This window comes from Gobio gobio (assembly GCF_949357685.1).
Source record: "Gobio gobio genome assembly, chromosome: 5".
NCBI classification, from domain to species: Eukaryota; Metazoa; Chordata; class Actinopteri; order Cypriniformes; family Gobionidae; genus Gobio; species Gobio gobio.
This window is the reverse complement of record NC_137101.1, coordinates 8532882-8559719: the sequence shown is the minus strand read 5'-3', so window position 1 is coordinate 8559719 and position 26838 is coordinate 8532882. Positions and strand designations below refer to the sequence as shown.

Here is a 26838-nt window from a genome sequence, read left to right as displayed (position 1 = left end):
ATATTTGCTTTTAAAATGATTTTAAGTCTTTTATTTTAATTTATATAGACAAAAGAGTATAGGATTGTAACATTTGACATTTAATATTAGCCATTGGTGTGACACACAATAAGTGGATTTTAAAGGTTTGAAATAATGTTGATGTAAAATGAACCCATTGTCTTTATATACACTATATTGCCAAAAGTTTTGGGACGTCTGCCTTTACATGCACATGAAGATCCCATTCCCATTCTTAATCCGTATGGTTTAATATGGAGTTGGCCCACCCTTTACAGCTATAACAGCTTCAACTCTTCTGGGAAGGCCTTCCACCAGATATAGGAGTGTGTTTATGGGAATTTTTGACCGTTCTTCTAGAAGTGCGTTTGTGAGGTCAGGCACTGATGATGGGCGAGAAGGCCTGGCTCACAGTCTCCGCTCCAATTCATCCCAAAGGTGTTCTATCGGGTTGAGGCTAGTCAAGTTCCTCCACACCAAACTCGCTCATCCATGTCTTTATGGGCCTTGCTTTGTGCACTGGTGCGCAGTCATGTTGGAACAGGAAGGGGTCATTCCCAAACTACTCCCACAAAGTTGGGAGCATGAAATTGTCCAAATTGTCTTGGTATGCTGAAGCATTAAGAGTTCCTTTCACTGGAACTAAGGGGCCAAGCCCAACCCCTGAAAACAACCCCACATCGTAATCCCCCCTCCACCAAACAATATAGTCAAGTGGTAGCGTGCTTTACCCCACTGCATCCCACGCTTTGCATTGCACTTGGTGATGTAAGGCTAGGATGAGCTGCTCGGCCACGGAAACCCATTCCATGAAGTTCTACACACTGTTCTTGAGCTAATCTGAAGGCCACATGAAGTTTGGAGGTCTGTAGATATTGACTCTGCAGAAAGTTGTCGACTTCTGAGCACTGTGCGCCTCAGCATGTGCTGACCCCGCTCTGTGATTTTACGTGGCCTAACACTTCATGGCTGAGTTGCTGTTGTTCCCAATTGCTTCCACTTTGTTATAATACCACTAACAGTTGACCGTGGAATATTTAGTAGTGAGGAAATTTCACAAGTGAGACTTATTGCACAGGTGGCAACCTTTCACAGTACCACGCTTGAATTCACTGAGCTCCTGAGAGCGACCCATTCTATCACAAATGTGTGTAGAAGCGTCTGCATGCCTCGGTGCTTGATTTTATACACCTGTGGCCATGATGGAAGTGATTGGAACACCTGATTCAATGATTTGGAGGGGTGTCCCAATACATTTGCCAATATAGTGTGTGTTTATAAATCATGTAACTTCCTGTGCTGGTACCCTGATGATGTTATGACGTTATTATATTAGGTTCGAAACGTTGAGGTTTAGGTTCAATACAATTTTGGAATGTTAATATCAGTGTGCAGATATTTACTTTTGTTCCTCCGGTAAATGATAGTTTCCAGAACAAAAAGCAGTTTCAACAGAGCATTCCTCTCTGCTAGAATGTATTCAACACCATAACACTTTAGATGGTAGATAAAATTAACTGACGAAAAAAAATCTCTAAAATAAAGAAAAATTCTATCTTTAGCACGGAAGTTTCACAACACAATTAAACAATCCACAAAATCTGTTTGGAAATCCAGAACAGCATGCTGGGAAAAAAATAACTGGAGCACAGCAGTAAACCTGATGACGTCTTCAAAGAAAAGGCCCACATATGGGCACAAATGAATGGAGTGAAAACTCCAAAAAGCCACATGATAGTGCGAGGCACCTCTGACCGAATGCAAACAAGTGTACAAACAACAAGAAACCCTCAAAAATAAATAAAGATGAGACAGAAATCCATCTCCCAGACATCAGCTCATCTTTCCTTTCCTAGTCCAATATTTTTCTTTTTATCTCTTCGATCTCTCCGTCCTCTGATGCTTTCTTTTCCTTGGGCTATGAAAGAGGAGCAATTGATCGTGCATGAACACACAGGAGCCCACAAACGCACGCACACACACGCAGAGTGATAATTTGTTCGATTTGTTCATTTTTATTCATCCATTTATATGGAAGAGATGAAAACCCTCTGCACATCTAACAGAACCGTCATATTAGGCCTAATGCCACACACAGTTAATGCTGAAGAGCTGTAAAACACATGGCGATATAAAATTATCGCCAGGGGGAATGTTAATAAATTATAGTGGGGAGCATGTGGATCAAAGTGCAACGTATTCTTGTTATGCACAAGCGCACTTTGCGTGCATGACGGGTCTTTGATATTCAGAGGGGGGACATTAACGGCACGCTTTAGAAGAACTTTTAAATATTTGACCTTAAACACTTCATACTACTGTAAAAGTCCACACTGCTTTAGCAAAGGACCGTTTGCTTGAAAACACACTCACAGTTTTACATGTTTACAGTAAATCGTACAATAAAGAAGGCATGGAAAAAGTGGAGAACACAGGAAAATATTCTTTTTTTGTTTTCATCACTATTTTAAACATTACATTCCTTTTTAGGGCCAATTTATTTCTCCCAGTGTATAATCCGACATGGCCACAAGTTCAAAAGAGAAACATATAACAACAGAGCAGTTAGGAAAAAGTAGGATGACAGACTGAGAGAAAGAGAGAGAGAAAGAAGGAAATGGTAAAGACCCTGAACAAACTTGTTTGCACCATAGCACTGTTTCCTCTGGGCACGTCCTGTAACTTTCAAGAGTGGATCCAGAGCAAAAGAAAAAAATAGATTTTTTCCCGAGTCAGAGGTCCATTGAGGCTACAAGGTTACAAAGTTCCTTAAATAAGTGCCAGCCAATGAGGAGAAAGCTTGGCTTCCATGATCATAAGTACACGCGATTGTCACGCCGATTCAAGTGCAACACAAGAGTCAAGTTCAGAAAAATAGTTCAAACGTCTGTGTCAGTGAGGGAGAACGCCACTATTTTGTGTCTGAGGGTGGCACACGACACAAAAATGGATGGAAATATCCTTGGGAATATCCAAATTAGCCTCTCTCGCTCGCTCTATATACACTACGCAGCATCCGTATACGCTCAAGGGACCCTGATTGAAAGAAGGCGGCGGCGGCGGCCGGGTCTCAGCTCAATCATGAGCTCCTGGGATTGGGCAAGTCGAAAACGATGGGCGCGTTCATAGGCTGGAAGTTCACCGTGCACGCCGAAGCGTTAACAAACGTGGAGGTTCCATCGGTCATCATACCGTAACCTAGCTCACACAAACATAAAGGACAGAGATATTACCATTGTTTAAGTTAAAAAACGGCATTTAAGTGATGTTTTAGAGAAAATATGTGTTCAAATACAGGTAAAAAGTTATTTTAATGAGATCAAAAATCAGGTTGAAAGTGTTAAATGCTAAATAGTACGTACAAATAACCAGGCAGTGTGTGTGAGGGATGAATACTTTTAAGATTGTATCTACGAAGACATTGCAAACAGCAAAAAATGACACGTAACAGTAAACGGCTGCAATTTTTGTGTTATGGCACAGAAAATATGCAAAAATATGGCAAACACAGACATGCAAAGCACAACACACAAGCTTACACAAATGTATATTTGCCCTCTATGAGCAAGCTTTATTAAAGTCACCATGAAATCAAATACTAAATAATTTCTTTTAGTATTTATTATAAATGATTTATCCGTGCACATAATAGTTTTTTTTTTATTCATATGCCCTCCTATCTTCCCCTCCCTCATGCAGGGACATCTCTTCTCTGATGATGTGTTTACTGGCACGAGGGCGGGACAACCTGTCACTCACATGACATCACGGGACAATGATCCAAACAATTCCCGATGGACAAAATCAAAAAATGTTCTTATTCGAGAAGCCGTTTCATTTGGATATACGTCACAATAGGAAAGAAAAGACTACCGTAACTTCTGTTTCATGGCGACTTTTGAGTGTGCATGCTAAATTAATTGTGAATATGAATTAGTTCTTGCTATTGAGCTGTCAGAAGGCAAAGAAGCATGGGACACACTCTGCCTTGCTAACCCCAGAACAGGGCGGATTGACGTGGTAGCATGAACAAGATCACAGGGCTGTGTGGATTTTCATGCACGTGATTTATAGAAAGTTGGGAACATTATCGTCTGATGTGATTACCTTCATGGATGTGTCCAAATACATGTAGTTTGGGTTGAACTCTCCTCTGGACGGTGTTCAATAGCTCCATACAGCCAACACGTTGCATCTTCCTAGGCACCCAGTCCAAGAAACCTACAAAAAAAAGGACTATAATTACTAATATGAATATCACAAGGCAAAGAAAAACACAGAGATATACAGATGACAGAATTTGTTTAACAAATGCCAGATGTATCCTGTTCCCAAGTTAGGAAAGGGAATCATAATGAATAACTGTGGTTCTGATTCCACTTAGTGGTTTGAGTTCCTTAATAATGTTTTATTAATTTTGCAGAAAGTTTGTAGAAAGAAATAATGGACTTGTTTTTTGTATAACACAACATCTTGCATGTCCGAGGTGCAAATTTAAGAACTCTACCAGGGTGAAGTCTTGACTCACTGAATTTGAATTAGTTGATGTGACTGGGCGCTTGTGTGAGTAACTTGTGTGAGAACTTATTCATATTCATGAGCTAAGCCTTAGCCATAGTAGAATTAGTAAATACACATCCTGGATTCCCTTTCACAATTAATTGGGTGAGTCCAAGAATGTTTACACATCCAGAGCCAATAAAAAAAACAAACATCATGAAGTTTGGGTCCAGACTGCAAACTACGCTAAATATTGAGCTCGTACAATGATTTCTTCAAGCTTTCGTTCACACAGGACACATTCTTATATCCATCTGTAATGTTTTTATTTGTAAACGAAAATTAATTTTTGTGGAGAATTGTGTTGAGGCCGAAATGATAATACTTTCCTACTATATAGTATGCGAAAAACAGTACGCCAACAGTGTGGTATGACAGAATTCATAGTATTCGCAAAAACAGAAGGTGATGACCTACTACTTCTGCCAAGATTCTGAAGTGCACATTTGGACACTTTGGGCCCTATACACTCTAAAAAATGCTGGGTTAAAAATAACCCAAGTTGGGTTGAAAATGGACTAACACAGCAATTGGGTTGTTTTAACCCAGCAATTGGGTTGTTTTAAGCAAACATTTAATCCAACCGCTGGGTTAAAACAACCCAAATGCTGGGTTAGTCCATTTTCAACCCAACTTGGGTTATTTTTTAACCCAGCATTTTTTAGAGTGTATTAATGATCTAAGTGCATGGTCTAAAGTGCACGACGCAAGTGCACTTAGGTGGTGTCCAAATCCGCTTTTGCTAGTTTAACGAAAACGGAAAAATGGTCGGCACGCCCGGCGCATGGTCTAAAAGGGTTGTCCCTATTCTCTTAATGAGTAATGGGTGTGTTTTGGGCGTAATGTGCAATAAACCAATCAGAGTCTCATTTCCCATTCCCTTTAAAAGCCAGTAGCGCTTGCGCCATGGCGGATTCGCTATTTACATGGCGGAATACAGACACCCTCAACCTGACAAGTCAGTTTAAATACATGTGTATTGCCACGATTGGTCAAATAATTATCCAATTTAATTTGTCATTACTGCAAATAGGTCATTCTGAAACATGCATTGACTATCCATTGACATGTAGGCATTTTTATATTTATCATTTTTATATTTATGTACACAATAATGATCTCATCTATAGGCGCATGTTAGTAATGCGCTCTTTAAATAACACAAAAAATATCACACTATTGACTTTACACCAGGTTTCAGTTGGTCAATGGCGCAGTCTATTTCAGTTGTCTCAAAATTGCAACGTGCCAACAACGCATCTGAACACACCTGGTTTTCAGACCAGCATGCCCATGGGCACACAAATGGGCGCAAATGCATTTGCTATTCAAACAACGTGGCACAGGACATGAAAATGATAACTGTGTCGGGCTGAAACTAGCAAAAAACACTTGCATTGCGGCAGGTGTATGATAGGGCCCTTTAAGTATCCCATAAGGCCACAGGAGAGGATTTGTTTAAGCAGCTGACGCCGTATGTCACATAACAGTGACAACATGGCAGATGTAGTATTCATACTACACACATTCATACTATATACACAACATACTTTTTTGACGGTCATGAAGTAAGTTTCAAACCAAATGTAGTACCTACTATATAGTATGCTATTTCGGACACAGCTTTAGTGTATATATTGACTGAATACAAAGTGGTTCTTAAAGACTACAGATGTGATTTTACACTTGTAGTCTGATGTCTAAACACACATAATGCACAGACTTACTGTGAATCTTCAGAGACGTCATTTGAGGCTAAATTGCAACACTATGATAAATACCCGCATTCGCACGAATGTATAGTGAGACACGTATTTACCATGAGAATTACACATTGTCACATTCTCAAAGCCCAAAAGCTTAGTGTTTTAAACCGCAGCTGTCTTTATGCACAAACTTCCCGTCTCCGTACATATGACTGCGTGTGTGAGGGTTTTATTATGTGCGAAGGGATTTGCTGCACTGCGAACAGCGTCTCAGTATTGCATGCTTTAGCAGCCTGCTGTAGCAACTCCATCTGCCAAAGCCTCAAAGCAAAAGACTGTGTGTGCGCAAGGATGAAGACAACATAATGGGAAATAACCATTACCGCATGCTTTGTGTGTGTGTGTATTTGTGTGTGATTTAGGTCTTACCCAGAGGAGGGCAGTGTGTGAGAAGAATATCCGTGGAATCTGGGATCTGATTCCACTTGTCCAGCAGAGCTTGTCCTCGTGGTAGATTAAAACCCCAGCCGTAGTACCATGGCTGCCTGGAAACATACATGAAGAAGGAAAAAACACAGTTAAGGCCTGCTGATGTGACCATGACCATTACTTCCAATATCTTCCCCTTTGCTTCACTGATCTTTCATCCAGACTGCCCAGCCACTTGATGAAGTTACGATGACATTTCCATTAGGATCTGTATATGATGAGTGTATCTGTGAGATATTTTAGGTTCCGAAATCATAAATACAAAATGTAATAGAGAAAAATAGAAGTGAAAAGGAAAACAAAACAGGAGAAAGATTTAGGCCCTCATGTGGGAGTTACAGGTATGAAACGGGATAAGATTGTGTCCTCATCTTTTCTTCCCCCCACCTTCCATCACTTCCTGTCATCTCTCTGCCTTTGAATGTCCAAAAAAGCAGGGGCGTAAGAGCGATTTAAAAAGCTTTGCTTATGAATATTAATTCGGTGATGTAATGCTTCTTCCCAAACTGATCGAAAAGGCTGGTAAGTGGGCGCTACACATATAGGATTACCATTCGCGCATTTGTTCAGTCCACTGCCAATGCGCTTGATTGAAAGAAGCTTCTCCATGGTCTTAAAGTCAATTAAACAAAACAATGAAAATGCTTAAAATTAGGGGCTGTCAACAATGTTTTAGATTAATTCGATTAATTAATTTAATTAAAATTTTTAAATTATTAAACAGCTCATTCAAATATAAAATTAATTCAAATAATTTAATATTGAAGAGTGATTAATATTGTTTTGACCATCTGCATTATACACTGCCCGACTAAAAAAAAAAGTCACTGTTTGGATTTAAATATGCAAATGGTTAAGAGTCTATGACTGGATCCTTATTGCAGTGATTACTGTTAGCTTGTTATATGTTTGGCAACAGTTCTTCTAACCCTAATTGATGGAGTGTGTAGCTTTTCATTTCTTAAACAACCATGTAAGAAGACACATCATGGCCGTATTCCGGGATGATAATGTCAAGATTCATCAGCTCAAACTGTGAAAGAATGGTTGGGAGGGAGCATGATGGATCATTTTCACACATGAATAGTCCAGGCCTTAAAGTCTTTGGGATGTGCTGGAGGAGACTTTACAGAGTGCTGGACTCTTGCATTGTCAATACAAGATCTGGACCAAAAAATGATGCACCTCTTGATGGAAATAAATGTTGTGATATTTCCATCAAGAGGTGCATACATTTTTGGTCAAGATTTAGTAAAGTTTAAAATAGTGATGGAAAAAATATTTTTTTTGTCTGGGCAGTGTGTGTGTGTGTATGTGTGTGTGTGTGTGTGAGATAGAGAGAGCGAGAGAAGAATAAGATCAGAAAGAGAGAAATGGGGGAAGAACAGAAAAACAGGAAGAAAGCGAAAGAGAAAACAGGTAGAGAGAGACAAGTGAGTAAGGACAGAGAGGGGGGTTGATGGTTTTGCCTATGCCCCATCACTTTGATTGCAGATGCACCAAGCTTGAGTGACGGTATAGAAATTAACATGTCACTAACAATCTGTCCCCAGATCCATCTTCCTCTGCTGTGGCGGATTTGCACATTTATGTGTGCGAATATGTTGAAAGAATCTGAGTGTGTGTGTGTGTGTGAGTGTCAGTTTACACATGAAGGTTCCCTTGCCTCTACGTGGATTTTGTAATTTATAGAGAGCAGTCACTTGAAACATTTACTTTTATAGCTGGCTGACGCATCAGTGTCCTGCCACTGCAAACAAACACACACATGCACACACAGACCCTTTGAGGAGCGATCTAGATCAGCCCTGGGTTCCATCATCTTAAGAAGGTCAAGAGGAAAGAGGGGGCTCAAGGGAAAGCAAATGTTATTTTCATTTGATTTCAACTGATTAATATTCAAATCACTTCTATCATCAGTCTAAACATTTATGATCAAACATCCGAAGGCCCACGGACGCAGTCTGATTAATTCACATCTCTAATCTTAAAACATTTAAAATGGCCTGTGCATATCGATGGTGCTATTTAAATATTCATTTCCATCTTAACACGGGCGTCTCAATTACACTGGATCGAGAAAGGACTCATTATTGGTGTCCCAAACAGCTTTTCTAACTAAGTAGAGGGAGATTAATAAACAGAAGGAAAATGAGAGAGCGAGAGAGAGGATTGCATGTGAACACAGAAAGGGAAACACTCTGAAAACTGCTTTAAAAATACAAGCATGATTCAATCATGTAATTCAAAAACTCTTTAATGAAGATTATTTCAAGCCAGAAGATCAGACTAACACGTGTAATTCCTTCAAATGCAACACGGCACAGCCAGTGTACTTGATGTACCAAATCATCTGTGCATTTATCAGTTCAAGTGTTTTTTCATTCGTCAAGGTGAGTAAAAAGAAGAGACAGCTGTTTGCTTTCATGCCTTTACTCCCATGATGCCACACCAGCGCAAAAGTGAAAAAAAAGGGGGAAAAAAACCTTGCAAACTAGATTTTACCATTTTCTAAAGGTAATTTAAGGGGCGTTTGTCCATGCAAAACTCATAACACAATACTACGGTGTTGCTATTTAATTGCTAAGGTGTTCTTGCTAGTGTATCGCTAGGGTGTTGCCAAGTCAAAAGGGTGATTTTGCACCGGTCGGTACAGGAACTTAGGGGCGGAGAACTAAATTTCTCCCTAGGGCCATTTTCTCATTTTCTGCCAACTCTGAAGTGACATAAGCCGGCCGAATGCGATGTCATTTAAGCACGGGATTCAACAACATCAACAACTATAGGATGAAGGATGCCGTGATCGGTTGAGAAGTGCCTGGGCGTCAGTTCATGTGTGTTTACTGTTTACACAGATTTTTTAAAATTGCGGGTCCAGGTGTTTTGAATGGCATGTGTTCGGCCAATCAGCGTACACTTACCTCACTGGTAGCTCCTATTGTGTTGGGTTAGACCCTACTAGAAGTAGAGCTAATTTAGCCCCCACACAAAAGGACTTCCTATAACTAAAATCCTTCCCAGTCCTGTGGAGTGAACACTCCAAAAAGCAGTTTTTCACCAACTATGGAACTATGGAAACGGTTCTCTGGTGCGAAAGCCTAAGGTAGTTTAATAACTCATCTTGTTTTAGCAGAAATCAGAACTAACCAGATAGTTGGACTAGAACTGCCATGTTGTTAATGTCTGTTGGTCACTGCAGTCCTTAAAACAATCTATTTAAAGTAGGAGTAAGGTCTGGGTCAAATCTGTGTGTCTATGAGCATGCAAACCTCTCTTGGCCAAATGATATCGGTGCAGTTTTGCCATAAATCTTTAAACGCATGGCTGGGGGGGAAAGGCTGTGGGGCGACTGTGCTTCAATATTTCATCCCATTGGATAACTTCAAGGATTTTAAAGGAATAGAAGAGGAGAATCTCACTTTTTAAAAAGAAACCCGAATGCATTAATGACTCACTGAAATGTGAATTCCAAATCAATTTTCGCTGATAGTGAGGTGGTGCACTTTGAGTGGAAAGATGAAAAGCAAAAATTGGGGAGAAATAAATGGAGAATGCGAAGCAGAAATATGAAGTGTCATTCACAGGTCAGTAAAGTTTCCACTAACAGCCGTTTACATCAAGTGCATACACAAGCACTCTATTCCAAAACCTTTCTGACTAGAGCCTACAAGGCAGCTGCCTACTAAGGCAACATCCTGTCATGGAACCTCATAAGTGAACATTTTAAAATGCTCTACTGTTCTCAAACTTTCTGACTAATGAATTTTCACTTTTCTAGTCATTTGACTTTTCGAAAATATATTTATAGAGATTTCTTTGAGCCAACAAATACTTTTAAACTGAGTATAACTAGAAACAAAATTATATAGACAATAGACATTTTACCCATTTCCATGACTTTTCCAGGCCTGGAAAACACAACCTTGAAAGGTTTTCTAGAAAGGTAGGAGCTCCACAGGCAGTAACTTCGTAAGCTGCACAAATATCACTTTGCATGGGAGTTTAAACGCATGTTCATAAGCCAATACAAATATTTTGACCAATAACGTATTAAATATGTTTTAATAATCAACATTTCTCATACTCATACTTCATCCACTTAGCTTGTCAAAAAACATTCTGGGATTGTCCTTTGCACAAAGAATACATGATTCTGCCTTAGAATTAGGCAAAAATTAGGTATATATAGAGACAGCTTAATTAAGTTGCCTACTTTGTGAAACAAACTTCAAGATGGAAGCGCTCATATGCCTTACATGCCATAGGCAGCTCACTAGATTTCGGAACATACACTATAGCTGTGTCCCAAAGTGAAGGGTGCGCACTTCAAAGGCTGTGCACTTCGAAGGCCAGGCCAGGCCACGCCTTCGAAGTGCACGAAGGGCGAACCGAGGGACAGGGTTGCCAGGTCTGCACAACAAAACCCCTCCAATTGCGAATCAAAAGTAGCGGAATCACGGCCAAAATGTGGCAAAATATGCCAAAATGCGGCGGGGGCCCGGTAGAAATATTGCTGAAGTAAAGACAACTTAAACCTGTGGACAAGGCTTATAGGCTACAAACAACCCACATCAACAGTAAATGCAGCCCAATTCCAGACTTGGCAACACTGAACCGAGCGTTGTTGAATGGGCTAGCAGGTGTGTGACAACTGACAGCGGACGTTCGCAAGGAGATTTTAAAAAGAGAAATGGAGCAGAAAAGTTTTTTATTTTAGTTTTTTTTATACGTTTTATTGGATTTTGACATGCTTCAAAGCCTGCAACGATGGAAGACCGGACCCCAGGCACGTACATCGGTAGCCTATGGTTAAATATTTAATCGTTAAATTGCAACTATTGTTTATTATGTTTAATGTAACTGTTACAATATAATTTAAACATTTATACATTTACATCCAAGTCTTTATTTAAGTACTTATTTTTATTCAACTCACATCATCTCAGATGCATTGTACTTTTTATGACATGGCACTGATGGCAGCCGTCGACCGATTCAGGCCCACAAACCTGCGGACAGTGGAAATATGAACTCATCCCAGATGAAGATGATATTCCGCTGGCACAGGCCTGGTCTCTATTGTGCATTATTCCCCATCCCGGTCCAGCTCCACCAACGTCTCCCGCTCAGCTCAATTAAAATGTACATACAAATGTTTTCTTCTGTTTTAGCTGTTAGTTTAAACTTCTGTTGTTTCTGATGTTAAACTTAAGATATAATGTATGAATAGTTATAAAAAGCCTTATTTAAGTAATGTATAGACCAATTTATTTTCATTTACACATTTTAATTTACATGACAAGAAAATATCTGTATGAACATATATGAATTTGTTTAATGTACAAATTATAACTTGCATTACAAAAATAAACAATGTAAAGAACAACCACTTCTCTTTTATTTAGCCTATACACATTTCAAGTTAACGAAAATGAACAATAGACAGCAATTACTTTGTTTCATTTACAAATAACTTGCATAAAAAAATAATAATAATAATATAGAGAAATTGTTTGGTGCATCACGGCCACGACTTTACATTAAGCCTTTGGAGGAGACTTAGCAGTTTTCGTTTATTTGCATTTTGACTTATGGTTTTGAGTGACGTCACATTTGATTTAGCCTATTTTTGTCTGTGATACGTTGTTGACAGTATGATAAGAAAAATAAAGAAATTATTACATGGCCAACATAGCCTATTACTTTTGTTATCCCCAGTCTCTCTTTCTGTAGGGGAAATTTAAAAGAGAGATCCTGGAAACGAAATCTAAATTTAGCTGGATCGGTCGGGTCGGGAATAAAATAATTTATAGCGCGTGAGCGCGGATCGAGTGAATTTGAAGCACGAGCGGGAGGGTGTGGAATAGATCCTATTGCGGGAGTTGGACAAAAAAACAGTCCCGCGCAGATATAATTTGTAGGCTATTTAAAGAAAGTGCAGAAAAAAGAATGATAAAAGAAAAAATAAAGAAAGAGCGAAAAGGGAGAAAATGGACTGATTCCTCTTCTTGAGAGAATGGTTGAGAAATAAATACCATTTATGCAAGTTAAAATTGGGAAATTAAAGTTTTGCCAGGTTGCTCAGGGCAGGGAACTGGGGACTGTGCGAATGCACTAAACGTTTTGTTTACTTCCAAGTTCAAGCGGTTGCGCTGTTGTGTTCAATAATATGCAGGCTAGACTTGCCGACCGCTACCGTCTTTCACTGGGAAATTTAATCCCGCGCCGCAAGAAATCTGATCGAGTGCCGCGGGAATGCGGACCAGTCAAATCCTGAAGTCACCAGTGTGCTATGAATTCTGGGATAGGGTAGGCTGCGAAGTTGTGGTAAGCTTCCATCTGCTGTACCCTTCCTTTGCCTGAGAAACGGAGGGCGCATTTTGAAGTCGCTTAGACTTGCGGCAGCCTTCGTCGCGCCGCTGTGACGCAATCGCACTTCAAATGCGGCCTTCAGAAGTGCAGCTTTCACATTGGGACACCCTTCGTAGTGCCGCTGTGACGCAATCGCACTTCAAATGTGGCCTTCAGAGGGTGCAGCCTTCACATTGGGACACCCTTCGTAGTGCCGCAATGACGCAATCGCACTTCAAATACGGCCTTCGAAGTGCGCGCCCTTCACTTTGGGACACAGCTTATATTACCAAAAGTATTGGGACACCCCTCCAAATCATTGAATTCAGGTGTTCCAATCACTTCCATGGCCACAGGTGTATAAAATCAAGCACCGAGGCATGCAGACATCATAAAGGCTGCAACATACTCCGCAAGAACAGAGAAAAAAAGTTCTCGCTCCCAGGGCTGCGAGAACAAAATGACGTAATTTTGTTCTCAGAGCCCTGGTTTGGGAGTTCTCGCAGCTCGTTCCTCGACACATTGTCTGAGCAGAACTGTTTTCTTGTGGGTGTCCGAGAACTATTGTGTGATTGGTCAGAATTTTAAAGTGGGAGGGGTTAATGCGGAGAAACGGAGATGCTCGGCACCTGCTTTTCTCATGAAGTATGGAATGTACTGGCCAGTACTTTGTTCTTGGTCTTGCCACCTCGAGAAAACAAACAAATTTTTGGTTCTTGCAGAGTATGTTCCAAGCTTTAGAAAAGTGGAAGCAATTGGGAACAACAGCCACTCAGCCAAGAAGTGTTAGGCCACGTAAAATCATAGAGCGGGGTCAGCGCATGCTAGGGCGCACAGTGCACAGAAGTCGCCAACTTTCTGCAGAGTTAATAGCTACAGACCTCCAAACTTTATGTGATTGTTTTTCAGGGGTTGGGCTTGGCCCCTTAGTTCCAGTGAAAGGAACTCTTAATGCTTCAGCATACCAAGACATTTTGGACAATTTCATGCTCCCAACTTGGTGGGAACAGATTGGGGATGACCCCTTCCTGTTCCAACATGACTGCGCACCAGTGCACAAAGCAAGGTCCATAAAGACATGGATGAGCGAGTTTGGTGTGGAGGAACTTGACTGTCCTGCACAGAGTCCTGACCTCAACCCGATAGAACACCTTTGGGATGAATTAGAGCAGAGAATGCGAGCCAGGACTTCTCGTCCAATCCCTGACCTCCCAAATGCTCTCCTAGAAGAATGGTCAAAAATTCACATAAACATACTCATAAACCTTGTGGAAAGCCTTCCCAGAAGAGTTGAAGCTGTTATAGCTGTAAAGGGTGGGCCAACTCCATATTAAACCCTACGGATTAAGAATGGGAACTTTAAAGGGTTAGTTCACCCAAAAATGAAAATTAAAAATTAAGGGTCTTGAGAGTGTACCATGCATTGTGCCAATGGAGGCCATTCAGAGCCATCAGATTTCAACTAAAATATCTTCATTTGTGTTCTGAAGATGAACGGAGGTCTTACGGGTGTCGATCGACATGAGGGTGAGTAATTAATGACAGAATTTTCATTTTTGGGTGAACTAACCCTTTAAGAATTAACTTTAATGTCATTAAAGTTAATGTGCATGTAAAGGCAGACATCCCAAAACTTTTGGCAATATAGTGTAGCAATGCATAACTACACGTGTGCACATAAACACAAACACACACAAGCTATCTGCAAAATCAGAAGAGCTTCTGTTCCACATCCTCACCTGTGGCTGCTGTAATTACAGATGCTGCTGGTAGCCTGACCCTAATTACAGAGGAGGTGTACACATTATTCTCTGCGTGTGTTTAAGATACTGTATATGCATGGCACAGAAGCAGGTGAAAATGTGAATAATTAGTAAAGTGATGTTTCTGACAATGACCCAATTGTGTGTACGAAGGAGAAGAGGTTGGGAATCTACAGGGATATGATGTTACATCTCTGAAGAGTTAAGAGGCAATATCAGACAGCCTCTTGACAGTGTGCACATACACACACACACACACACACACACACACACACACACACACACACACACACACACACACACACACACACACACACACACACACACACACACACACACACACACACACACACACACACACACACATAACCTCATTAAGAGAGCCTGTTTCAATTAATAGCTTGCAGGTCACAACAGTCCACTGAGATATACTAGCACATAAGAAGTGTTGTCAACATCAAACATGTGCTCACTTACACACTTGCACTATGAATGAACGATAATAAAATGCTTCATGACATACTATTTCCAAATTAAATGGCAAGAAAAGAAAGTATAGTAAAAAAAAAAATTATTATGAAAAATTATATATGAAATTATTTTACCATAGTGAAATAAAAAAATGAAGAAATATAAATTTACATACGCACGCACGCACACACGAAAAACAATGTTGTTCAAATAATGAAATGGAAATGATCAAATGGAATGAATGAATGAATAATAATATAATATATGATTTAATATATTATAATATAATATAATATAATATAATATAATATAATATAATATATAATTAATATAATTAATATAATATAATATAATATAATATAATATAATATAATATATAATATAATATATAATATAATATTTAATATAATATAATATATAATATAATATAATATAATATAATATAATATAATATAATATAATTAATATAATATAATATATAATAATATAATATAATTAATATAATATAACATAATATAATATAAATATTAATGTTTTTTTATTTTATCATAGAGTTTTTATCACAGTTTTTATCATCAAACTGAAAGAAAAATCTGACCTTACTAATCAACTAAAGTACTAGTTGATCATTGTAACCCATCCCTAAGTTTTGAGCCCGTGTTGTATATTTGTACTTCAGGCAGTGTAGCATATTTAGCACAGTGTAGCTGCATTTCTCAGGCTGTGTTGTATATTGTATGTTTGTATATTTTGTATACACACAATGTGCTGTGTTGTTTTGTTCTGAACTACAGGGCCGGCTGGACTTTGATGTTTAATCTGAGAGAAGCAAGCAGTCCATTCACACGGGGCTCCAGTCCGAGCAGCACAGCAGGAGAAAAACACACTCCACACAGAACGATAGAAAGAGAGAAAAACCCTGGAAGGCAGAGTATATCAGTCTCTGACAATAAAGGGATTAGACCAGGCTTGGGCTGATATGAGCGTGTATCTGTTTATGTTTCTGTCAGACATAGCTGCACACATGCTCTGCACAACTTCACTGTTTGCCTGATTCCCCCACTCGGTCTCTGTCTGTCTCTGGGTTAAAATGTGGTAAATATGGGACATTTGGTCCTCAGCATGACTTATGCAACACTCAGCATGTAAAAGTGAAACCAAGACTAATGGCCACAACGCACGCGCACACACACACACACACACACACGATAATGTATAATTTATTTAAAAAAAATATTGGTGGTAGAGAATGAGCACCACAGCTCAATGTGAGCATGCGTGTTAACCACTAGGCCATGTTTTCCACCACCAATTAAGCACTAATGATAGTCTTAAGTATAAATTGCGGGGTGGATAATGAATTTGGACCCTGGGTGAACGTTTCTGGTCCATTGCATCCGATCCGGACAGTCCGAGAACCAGCAGTAACAAACCCATCTGTGTAATGAGACATCTGCCCACACAGCTCGACACCTCTCTCAAACTTACACACACACACACATAGACTCGCACTGGCCTGGGCACACAGCAGACTTCAGAACAGCTGTGTGGACTCACACTCATCAACAGGAACATTCACAGCACTGATTAACATAACGAGCCAAGAGCAGGGACACACACTGAAGTGTTTGATAGTCGATGCAGAGCTTTAAAGGAATGGATAGTGCAAAAATGAAAATTCTTCCATCATTTACTCACTCTCATGTCGTTCCAAACCAGTATGACTTTGTTTCATACAGTATGCGGAATATAAATCTCATTAGCACATTAGCATATTCAGATTTGTCGCATGACACGTACATGCCAAATTTGAGTATGCGCAAAATCCTTTTGTGTCCTACAGAAGAAAGAAAGCCTTGCGGGTTTCGAATGATATGGATGTGAGTAAATGATGACAGAATTGTCATACTTTGGCAAACTTCTCCTTTAAAGTTCGTTCATGCGTTCTTAAAAGCTGCTCTTAAACGTCCGTGGTTGCATGAATAAAGACCTCTGCGTCTGCAAAGCTACATTCGGCATTCCTTTTGAAAAATCAGGCTTAATAAATGCTTACTGAAAGAAAAAATCCTCAATGGACAACATCTGCAGAGAAGCTCTCATCTTGTAATGTGTAGGTGTATACGAGTCCGCATAAAAGACGAAGACGCTCAATTGCAAGAAATACCCAATTAAACTTCTCATTTATGCTATAAAAGACAAATACACTTAAACTTTCCTAAAGAATCCCCATGAGCCTTCATATAGAAGAGTAGAATAGGAATGAGACACACACACACACACACACACAAAGAGTAGAAGAGATGACAAAATTAATTGAGTGAAAGAAAAGCAGTCTTCATAGAGTTCTTGCAATAATAAACACAAAAACAAAGGCTTGATTTGTCTGCTTAAGTACCCTATGTTTTTTGCATCTTTGTTTTTTAATAAAAAATACTCATCTCTGGACATTGTGGACAGAGAAAACAGTCTGAAATATACCTGCGTCAGAACCTGCACAAACACTGACTTAACTACTGGAATTTTTAGCTAATCTAATTTTAGCTAATCTTAAAATACTCTGCAGCAACTGACCAATCAGAATCAAGAGTTCCAGAGAGCCAAATGACCATATTCTTCCTACAAAGCTATGCCAGTTTCATGTTTCTCGTATCACTCTGGTCAAAATCTGCTCACATAATTTAACCTGAATCAATACATCATGTACATTTGTTTATTACTGTTTTGGCATATTAATTAAGATTGTTAATATAACTAAATTTAATATTTTAAATAAATAAATAATAATACATGAGTAAATAATTTGAAAACTTCTCCAAGAGTTTTCAAACTGGAAAAGAGTGACAGGGGGTCCGTGAAAAAGTCTAGAAAAAAACTATTTAAAAAAAAACTAATTAGATTAAAATAAATGAGTAAAGCTAAATGAGTAGATCTAAATAAATAAATAAAAATGTGATTAAAAATATACATTAGTTAGCTATTAATCTATTAAATAAATTAAATTGATTAATGATTAATATAAATACATAACATTCTGATTCAAATGTAATAAATAAGCAAGAAATAATAATACATTACTACACTGAGTAGAACAAAATATATAATAATGCAACTGAAACTAATTTTAGATGTGTAATATAATTTGTTTGTGTATAAATTGAGACAGATGCCTTATAAACTTTAGGACGGGGGTCCCTCACAAAGGGATGATCATATTTTGGGGTCCAAAGGCATCTGAAAGATTGAAAACCCCTGCCCTAGAAGATCGCTAAGTCACTCTAGTGGGCCCCGGGCCCCTGGGTGAAATGTGGCCCCTGCTGATCACCATGTCAGGGTTCATTTTGTAACAATTTTATAACTCTACATGAACAAATTACTATATGAGTGCATCACATTGCCAGACACTTGCCATCAACATTCATGCTTCAATAATAAGAGGGTTTCGAATCTATAATATGTAACAGATGAATAGACATTATGTTGAAAATAACCCGGAATATTCCTTTAAAAATCATTAAATCACAATAACCTTTTTTTAAAGCATTGCAAACATAAAAACTAAAGACATACTGTACAGTATCCTACAGCAAATCTGAATGTTTGCGCAATAGGCCTTTAAACTACAAAGCACACAGCGTCTGGAGATACTTCACTGAACGATTACTTCTGTTTCTTCCGTTGGGTCCCTTGGCTTTGTCTCTCGTCCTTCTACCGGGAGGATTTTAGGAGCGCTGAGAGATATGTGCGACTCAAACAGACACGCGCATGCAGCGCTAATGAGCTCCCTCTGGAAGCCCTCAAACACTCTGTCATACGTTATAATTGCGTTGGCAAAACGTTAGGTTGTGTGTTAGCGGTTTGTATATGGTGTTGGAACGGTGGAGGAGGACGAATTGAGAGGATAGAAATGGAGATAGTTTAAAAAAGGATGAATGAGTTGATAGGGAAAATATTAAGGCTGTTTGTGTGTGTGTGTGTTTGAGTGAGAGAGATGAGCCGTCGCCAGGCCCCTCTAGTCTGAACTGTGAGGAGCAGGTGCAGGACAGCAGCATCAGTGTGTGTGTGTGTGTCTACGTAAATGAGTGTGAACGTGTGTCAGTGACCGTGTGTGTGTGTGTGTGTGAGATGAGACTGTCATATGGAGTGGCTTGGAGCGATGCAAAGCTTTTGCCTTCTGGATAATGAACACACACACACACACACACACACATGCAAGGTGAACTGGTCAGGTCATAGAAACTTGCTCCTGCTGTGTTAATGCGCTATGTGTTGGCTTACCAGCACGGCCTTTCGGCTCAGCTGAGCGTTTACACACCGATACAGTTTCAGCTTGATTTTATGCCTCGACTTGCCCATCTGAAACTTTCTGCGAGATTTTAGCTCCACGAGGAGCCATTTAAATACCGTTTTAATGCAAATGCAATTCACTTTTTAATGTTATTTATAAAAAAATGGTCCCACTTTATATTAGGTGTCTTTAACTATGCACATTAAAATTGATATCTGATTTGATACAATGCATACATGTTTTTACATTGGAAATACCTGCATGTAATATTACACTGACTGTTCCCTAACCTACCCAAACCACCAAACCTGTCCCTAAACGTACCCGTATCCCACCTCAATAGCAGCAAAAGTGTTTTGCAATACAATATGAACACAGTAAGTACATTGTACTTATTTTTTTATGTAACTACATAGTAGTTAGATAAAGTGTGACCAAAAATCTAACATAACGCCAATGCTTTTATTTAAAATGAGGATCATAAAAATTGTGTTAATACAGCTGTGATGCATTTTTTCATTTTTTTACAGTTTTCATTTTTTTAATGATTTGTAGGTACCCCTCAGATAATCATATTTGTGTGAATGTGCATCTGTGTGAGGGAATACAATTTCTCCATCTCTAATTGGTGGCAGAAATACTCGCCAAACTTTTGCCGCACAGCACCACATTTCATGCCTCCACAGCTGTGCTAAGGAAAAATAAACAGCCAGTTCAGAATCGCGAGCAAAAGAGGTGTAATGAGCAGGAGATGGAGTTAAAATGTAGAAACTGAGGCAGAGTAGCAGAGGAAGCGCAGAAGTGGTTGTCTGGGAGTGTGGCGGCGTTTCTAAAAATCAGCGTCTAATTCCGCCTGTGAAACTGCTGGACATTTTTTTTCTTCCCTCTCTTTCCCACAGAGTGATAGTTGCCTTAGCAACCGTGGCAAATCTTCCTTTTCTCAAACAGATGTCCCATTTAGTTGGAAATTAGAATGTGTAAAAACCCAGGAGACTCAAATTATTTCCAAGTTCTCCGGGAGGAGGGAGACGGAGAAGAAAAGAGGAGCGCAGAAAAGAAAGGAGTGGCGAGGGATGGAGAGAAAAAGAGGAAAAGGGAGGGAGAGGGTTACATATCCTCCTCCTCAGGAAGTGTGAAAGTGTGTTGATTAGCCATCGCTGTGGGGCAGCTAATTCTGACGCCCGACCACACGCCACAGCCAGCGCTGAAGAGGCAGCAGCCGGAAAAAGACACCAGAATGAATACAGGATGGGTATGAAGCATTGTACGGTCCGTCTTTCGCTTAATACGGTGTGTAATTTATTCTCCGAATCGTTTTTTTCAATTTACGCCACAGTCGGATGCAGACTGCGACTGATAAAGCGGGTGGCGTTATGGAGAAGGACAGAGATAAAGTGTATTATCTCGCCTGTTTCGCAGGTAAACAAATTCAGCGTTTATGAGAATGTAAAGAAATTCCCCAGAGCCGTCCGTGCTCACATATGTGCGAAGACACAAGCGCGGTGCGAGCGAGGAGTTTTAGCCTTGGAGACCAATTTACAGGTAACATCCAGCCAAGACATGAAGCCCCACATTCAGCTGCTTTTAATATAAAAGCTTTCTTTTCTATTGCTTTCCCAGACAGAGTGATTGACACATAGATAACAGGCTGAAAAGACTGGCGCGTTGAAATATCTGGTCCGCACCTTGAAGGCCCTTCGTGTCCCTAATGCATTTAACTCTATGGGGCATTAAGCTACAGCTTACCTTACTTTTTTTATGTCTTTTTTTTTGTGCAAAAACTTTATCTCTGACGTTTCAAAAGCACTCTGTCAATGATTATTTGCAGTGATTTAAAATGCAGAAAAAAATGCAATTATTTCTAACTGTGGTCTATGCCTACCAATATATTATAATTTTATAAATTAAATGTATTTTTACAAAATAAATTACAAAATATATTACAATATTTTATTCTAGGGCCATCTAGTTACAGGTTTTGACACTGGAGTGACCCTTTCAATGTAATAATTAATATGAATTATTTGATCAAAAATATAAATAGACAACAATCAGAGTTGTATTGTAAGCCCTCATAAGGTCCATAGTGTTCATTTGATTTATTTAACAAAAATGGACAACAAACTGGGCGTTGGGTGTCACTCCCAGGGCAAATTTCACTCATAAAGCATAAATAAAATAAATTTCTGACACTGACCGTTACCATTGTGTTGGTGACCATTTTAATGAATAAATCCAATTGATTTCTTACACAAAGAAATGGTCGACAAACTGGACATTATGTGTTAGAATAAAATGGTACATATTGAATGTAATAAATAAAATAAGCACTTAACTTAATCTCTTGAAAAAAATATCAGCGAACGCAGCAGCCTTGTATCGGCCGATGCAAATATCGGCCCGATATATCGGCCGGCCGATATATATCAGTCTAACACTAATTACTAGTACTTTCTTGCTTAATGGCAGCCTCATAAAAGCCCATAACGCCCAAGTCCGGAAGTTGAAGCACAAGCCATGTGAAAAAGCCTTTAAGAAGAAAAAAAATCCAAAGCAGATGGAAAAAGACAAGGTCGAACAACTTCTCTGTGTTTAGAGCAGCTAACTCAAGTGTGTGAGCCTGCGTGAGGGGTCTACATGACAGGACTAGGCCGTTCAGACACCCCCCTCTCCCTCAGGCATCTCAGATGTTAATTGAGGGGGTCCTCCAGTGGCCAGCCCTACATAGCCGAAGCGGTGAGCTCTTTTCCCCGTAGGGAGACATGACTGATACTGTACTAATCTCTCCTCTCTTCTCAAATCACTCTCCACATCAGCCGCCACTTTAATTAATTCACACAGACGTGCCGACAAGGTCAAGCAGTTAAACGCACTGTTTTATATATCTATCCACCGCCACACTGTCCTCTCGATCATTAGGCACAGTTCCTCCCCACCTTTTTTTTTAATCGTTTGCTTTGTCCAAATGAAGGGTCGTTCATTAGCGGCTTGTGCCGTGTCCTCTTCATCAGTAAAGAGGAGTCATCAAACACAGGGAAGGCAGGTACACCAGAAGAGAAGAGAAAACACACATCCTCTCTGTCTTTCACTTTACTTTCTGCCTCTCCTTTCTTTTTTTTTGTTTTGATGAGCTTCTTTAATTGGGCCACTACAGAGGAGAAGCAAATCCTCAATAATTAAAAAATCTAATTACGGAGTCTTTTGCATCTCTGGCAATAATTATTCCTCGTGGAGTCACTGGATAGCGAACATTTCTTCTATTTTCATTTCAGTTTTAAAGGGGAAAAAGTCTGCTTGCTCCTTTATGCTGTTTCCCCTCCTCCCTCTTTGCATCTTTCTCAAGACAAACTTTTTGATGGCTGTCACTGATCTTAAACAACAATAAAAACTGCTTAAACACTTGTTAAATCCCACATGCACATATGAGGTTAGCAGTACGACTAAAGTACTAAAATAAATAAAATCATAGAATGAGTAACTTTATATCATGTTAATGGGTAAATAGTATTCCGAAATCTGATAGAAATTCATTTAAAAAAAAGAATAAAACCATAAACTTTTATGTAGATTGTTCTATATTACACTATTTTTGTATAATCCTATACTAAATACTGATATATCTAATACTAAAATACCTATTAATGACCAGTTCTCCCATCTTGATTTAGTAATTTTGCATTACTCCACGTTACTCCAAGCGCTAGCATGGCACCGGGCAAACCTACACATATACATGTTGGCAGCCAGGTGTTCAAGAACACTGACGCTGATCATCTGTCTTTGCTTATGGATGCCCTGCTGTGCTTTATAACAGCGTAAGAAGCCCCCTGCTGCCCTCAGAGCAAGAGAACAAGACAGACAGAAAGTGTTTTACTCTTAATCTCTTCTGCTTTTAATGATCTAGTCATTGCAGAAAGACTGACAGCAAAACAAAGAGTTCTGTCACACAGCCATGGCCAATACTCTTGATATGTTTAGCTGTGGTGCTCTTGTAGGAGATGCGAGTTTCAGTCCAGCTTGTGTCATTTGCTGATCCTGTTCCACATCTTTGCATTAAAGCATCTGATGCAGTGGTGTAAAGCACACCACCACTGGACTCTTGAGCAGTGGAGGCGTGTTCTCTGGAGTGACCAATCACACTTCTCTGTCTGGCAATCCAATGGATGAGTCTGGGTTTGGAGGTTGCCAGGAGAACGGCACTTGCCTGACTGCATTGTGCCAAGTGTAAAGTTTGGATTATGGTGTGGGGTTGTTTTTCAGGGGTCGGGCTTGGCCCCTTAGTTCCAGTGAAAGGAACTCTTAATGCTTCAGCACACAAAGACATTTTGGACAATTTCATGCTCCTAACTTTGTGGGAACAGTCTGGGAACGGCCCCTTCCTGTTCCAACATGACTGCACACCAGTGCACAAAGCAAGGTCCATAAAGACATGGATGAGCGAGTTTGGTGTGGAGGAACTTGACTGGCCTGCACAGAGTCCTGACCTCAACCCGACAGAACACCTTTGGGATGAATTAGAGCGGAGACTGCGAGCCAGGCCTTCTCGTCCAACATCAGTGCCTGACCTCACAAACGCACTTCTAGAAGAACGGTCAAAAATTCCAATAAACACACTCATAAACCTTGTGGAAAGCCTTCCCAGAAGAGTTGAAGCTGTTATAGCTGTAAAGGGTGGGCCAACTCCATATTAAACCATACGGATTAAGAATGGGATGTCATTAAAGTTCATGTGTATTTAAAGGCAGACGTCCCAAAACTTTTGGCAATATAGTGTATCTCCATACTGAACTCACAATACGATACCATCACAATATTTTAAGCCACTCAAAAGGCTAAATTTGGTATGGATGTGGATGGTGAACTTGTAATAGACTTAAACTTGGTCCTGGTCCCCAATGCACAGGACAATGCTGGTGACACAAGAACCAAAATATTAATGATTCTGAAACTAAAAATATATTGGACACATGCTTGCACTCTGTCACTGACTACATATAAATAATGTAGGGCCCTTTTTTTTACTGGTAAATCAAATATTCACCCATTGAATTACTATACATAATATTTAATGTTATATATAGTATTTTAATGTAGTACTGTAACTGAAACTTATTTTTTTTCCCCTCATGGAGTACAGGAGCTTTCAATGCAGCCATTCACTAGATTTCTTACACAGACTCTCCCTGTGCTCACTATGACCTGCCTCTCACACTATTAATGCACTTACATGATAAGAATAAACCATCTAAAACACTTTGAATAATCTAAAACTAAAAGCGATATGGTGATTTAAATATGGTTTGTGCTTTTACTTTGAGGAGTAACGCTCCAGTGATTGTTAGATGCAATCCATCACAGTTCTAAAATCACAAAGCGTATCAAAATATTCTAGTTCATCCAAAAAATGTAATTCTGTCTCCATTTACTCACTCTCATGTTGTTCTCGCATGTCACACATGCATCTAAACATCTGTATTTACCACAGTATGTGCATTGTAAATCTGTTCATCATACAAAGATCTCGTGTCTCTTCAGAAGATCTAGATTTGGATTAGACAGCTCGATTAAAAGGGATAGTTCACCCAAAAAGGAAAATTACCCCATGATTTACAAGCCATCCTAGGTGTATATGACATTCTTTTTTCAGGCAAATACAATCAGAGTTTTATTAAAAAATGGCTAATCCAAGCTTTATAATGGCAGCCCAAAATTTGAACCCCAAAAAATTGCATTTCTCCATTATAAAAGTAATCCACATGGCTCCGGGGGGTTAATAAAGACCTTCTGAAGTGAATCGATGGGTTTGTGTAAGAAAAATATCCATATTTAACATGTTTAAAAGTAAAATATCTAGCTTCCACCAGACCACCTTCTGTATTCAACTTACAAAAAAAGTGGGCGAGTGCGTTTAGCTGAGAGCGATATGTGCTGTGGGTCCTACACATTGTTTGTGCTTCACGCTCTTCTGAAAGGGACAGCCATCCTTAATACTTGATCCACCCACACCGGCTCACACACACGCACACAAATAGGCACAAACGCACCACGCGTCTCTGCATTTGCAGATCTGCGGATGACAAATGACTTGTAAACTTGCATTAGCGTCAGCAGAACAGAAAAAAACTGAAAAAACACGCCACATGTTTCCCCCATGCAGTTCTTTTCATTCCAGAATCACCGTATGACAAATAGTCAGGATTTAGGAAAGAATGCAGCGTGCCAAGATCTCATTTAGCCCGGTAGAGGAGAGTGAGCGTGTGCGTGAAAGCACGGATATTACGAGCAGGGATGTGTCCAGCAACCACTAGTCAATTATAGAGGTCGACTAGTCTCTGGCGTTTTCTTATTATCATTTCTATTGAGGAATTTTAGTAGACTTCAGGTACTTAAATGAGCTTTTCAGCTGCACGGAACAACCCCCTCGGAGGGGTTTAAAGGGATAATTCAACCAAAAATTTTGTTTTCATTTGCTAACTCTCCAAGTTGTTCCAAACCTGTATGATATTTTTTCTTCTGTTGAACTCAAAAGAAGATGGATGGTATAGCCATTGACTTCCATAGTATGGAGAAAAAAATACTAGGGCAGTCAACTATATTCTTCAAAATATCTTCTTTTGTGTTCAACATACATGTTTGGAACAACTGAGTGGGTGAGTAAGTAATGGCAAGATTGTCATTTTTGGATGAACTATCCCTTTAAGGCACTGCTAAAGATCTGGACCCATAGGAGCTGTATTATTCAAGAAAGTGTGTCTAGTTTCAAATGATTAAAATTGTAAAAAAAAATAAGGTTTTATAAGGGGGTCCAGTGGCTTATTGTCGTTTTAAACCCCGCTTTTAACCATGGGTAAATGAACGGTTCACACTTGAAATTTAGAAGAGGGGTTAGCACAACCTTTTCCCTGCCACTAGCACCACTTATGCGATGTAAACCCCGCATTGCAGTGACAAACGTGTGACATGATCCTGTGTTAGAATGTTACAACTAGACGCTTAACAACCAATCGCGTGACTCATATTCACATGCTATGGACAGTCATGTAACACAGAGCATTGTATAAATAGTAGTGTCAGCGTTTGAGGTGAAAAATATTAATTGGGAACCGAAAACACAACAATTGCAGTAAAGAACGTTCCGTTCTTCCATTCACTGTCAGAAAAAAAAGTGTAAAAATGTTATCTTTAGGGGTACAACAGCTCGTCACTGGGGCAG

The 26838-nt window shown here is 39.4% G+C and overlaps 1 protein-coding gene across 1 annotated transcript in view; it reads right to left on the bottom strand.

Annotated features, from left to right (window-relative positions):
• Positions 1-1990: 1990 nt before the first annotated feature.
• Positions 1991-26838, bottom strand: part of mpped1 (metallophosphoesterase domain containing 1) — a 46413-nt gene continuing 21565 nt past the window's right edge. The window contains exons 5-7 of the mRNA XM_079818015.1: positions 6696-6811; positions 4108-4221; positions 1991-3198 (exon numbers count right to left, since the gene is read on the bottom strand). Of these exons, the coding sequence (XP_079674141.1) occupies positions 3080-3198; positions 4108-4221; positions 6696-6811 (349 nt within the window). The 3' untranslated portion in view covers positions 1991-3079. The remainder of the gene's footprint in view (positions 3199-4107; positions 4222-6695; positions 6812-26838) is intronic.